The 869-nt window shown below is 32.2% G+C and overlaps 1 protein-coding gene across 1 annotated transcript; it reads left to right on the top strand.

Moving 5' to 3' along the window:
* Positions 1–321: 321 nt before the first annotated feature.
* On the top strand, positions 322–858 carry LOAG_16090 (hypothetical protein; the record flags this gene model as incomplete). The annotated part of the gene is made up of 3 exons (XM_003151578.1): positions 322–382; positions 532–609; positions 758–858. The coding sequence occupies 3 exons, from the start codon at positions 322–324 to the stop codon at positions 856–858; spliced, it is 240 nt and encodes a 79-aa protein (XP_003151626.1).
* Between the last annotated feature and the right edge of the window lie 11 nt (positions 859–869).

Below are 869 nucleotides of genomic sequence, written 5' to 3'. Positions count from 1 at the left end.
CGAACTACAGTTCTAAAAACTGACTATATGAGTTTAAAGAAAGTCACAAGCATCAACTAATATATCCTACAAGCTTCATGTACCAGGTTTTGATTGTAATCGTTTCCTAACCGGCTAATCAGAAACTTCTTCGAAAAAAGTTTTTTTTTTTGGTTTAAAGCTTCTATGATCCAGCGATAAATGAATTATATCTCTTAATCTCTCATTTTTTGCTATTACCAGAAAACGCATTCGGAGTTTCCGATCTAAGTCTATTAAAAATCCATATTTTAGAACATAAAAAAGACAGCACTTTAGATTTTAACAAATCCGATTTTAAATATGATGAAGCTGATGGCATACATTGCTTTCGTCATCTATTGTGCCCAACGAATGCAAGCAGGTGGGTTTTTCAAGAAATTTATCAAAAGTAGAAAATGAATTCCATCCTGTTCTCATATGATGATGATCTAAATCCACAGTAACAAATTCAAAAATTAATGCTAGTGACGATATTAATGTTATCCTGATAAGTACTGGTATCAGTTATAGTTGTGGCAATTATTACAGATGGTGTAACTGATAAGTTATGGGATGACGACCAATTAATAGAGACAATGCAATTAAAATGTATGTTTACATCATGGAGAATTACATCGAATTTGACAGTTTTTTCATTGATATTAAGCATCCTTTAGGTCCACTCATTAACTTCTTTCAATTAGATAAGACACAAATTTACACAATGTCCTCAATGTTATTATTAGTATGATTACAGCAACGTTGACAAATTGTGGCACAATGAAGGACGCAAGATTGCCTGATCTGGAAGAGAATCCGAGGCTTTTCGTAAGAAACACTCTTGAATTGATAAAATGACAAAGTTCATA

Source organism: Loa loa (assembly GCF_000183805.2).
Source record: "Loa loa unplaced genomic scaffold supercont3.3960, whole genome shotgun sequence".
NCBI lineage: Eukaryota > Metazoa > Nematoda > Chromadorea > Rhabditida > Onchocercidae > Loa > Loa loa.
The sequence above is the reverse complement of the archived record's forward strand: the minus strand, read 5'-3'. Positions and strand labels throughout refer to the sequence as shown.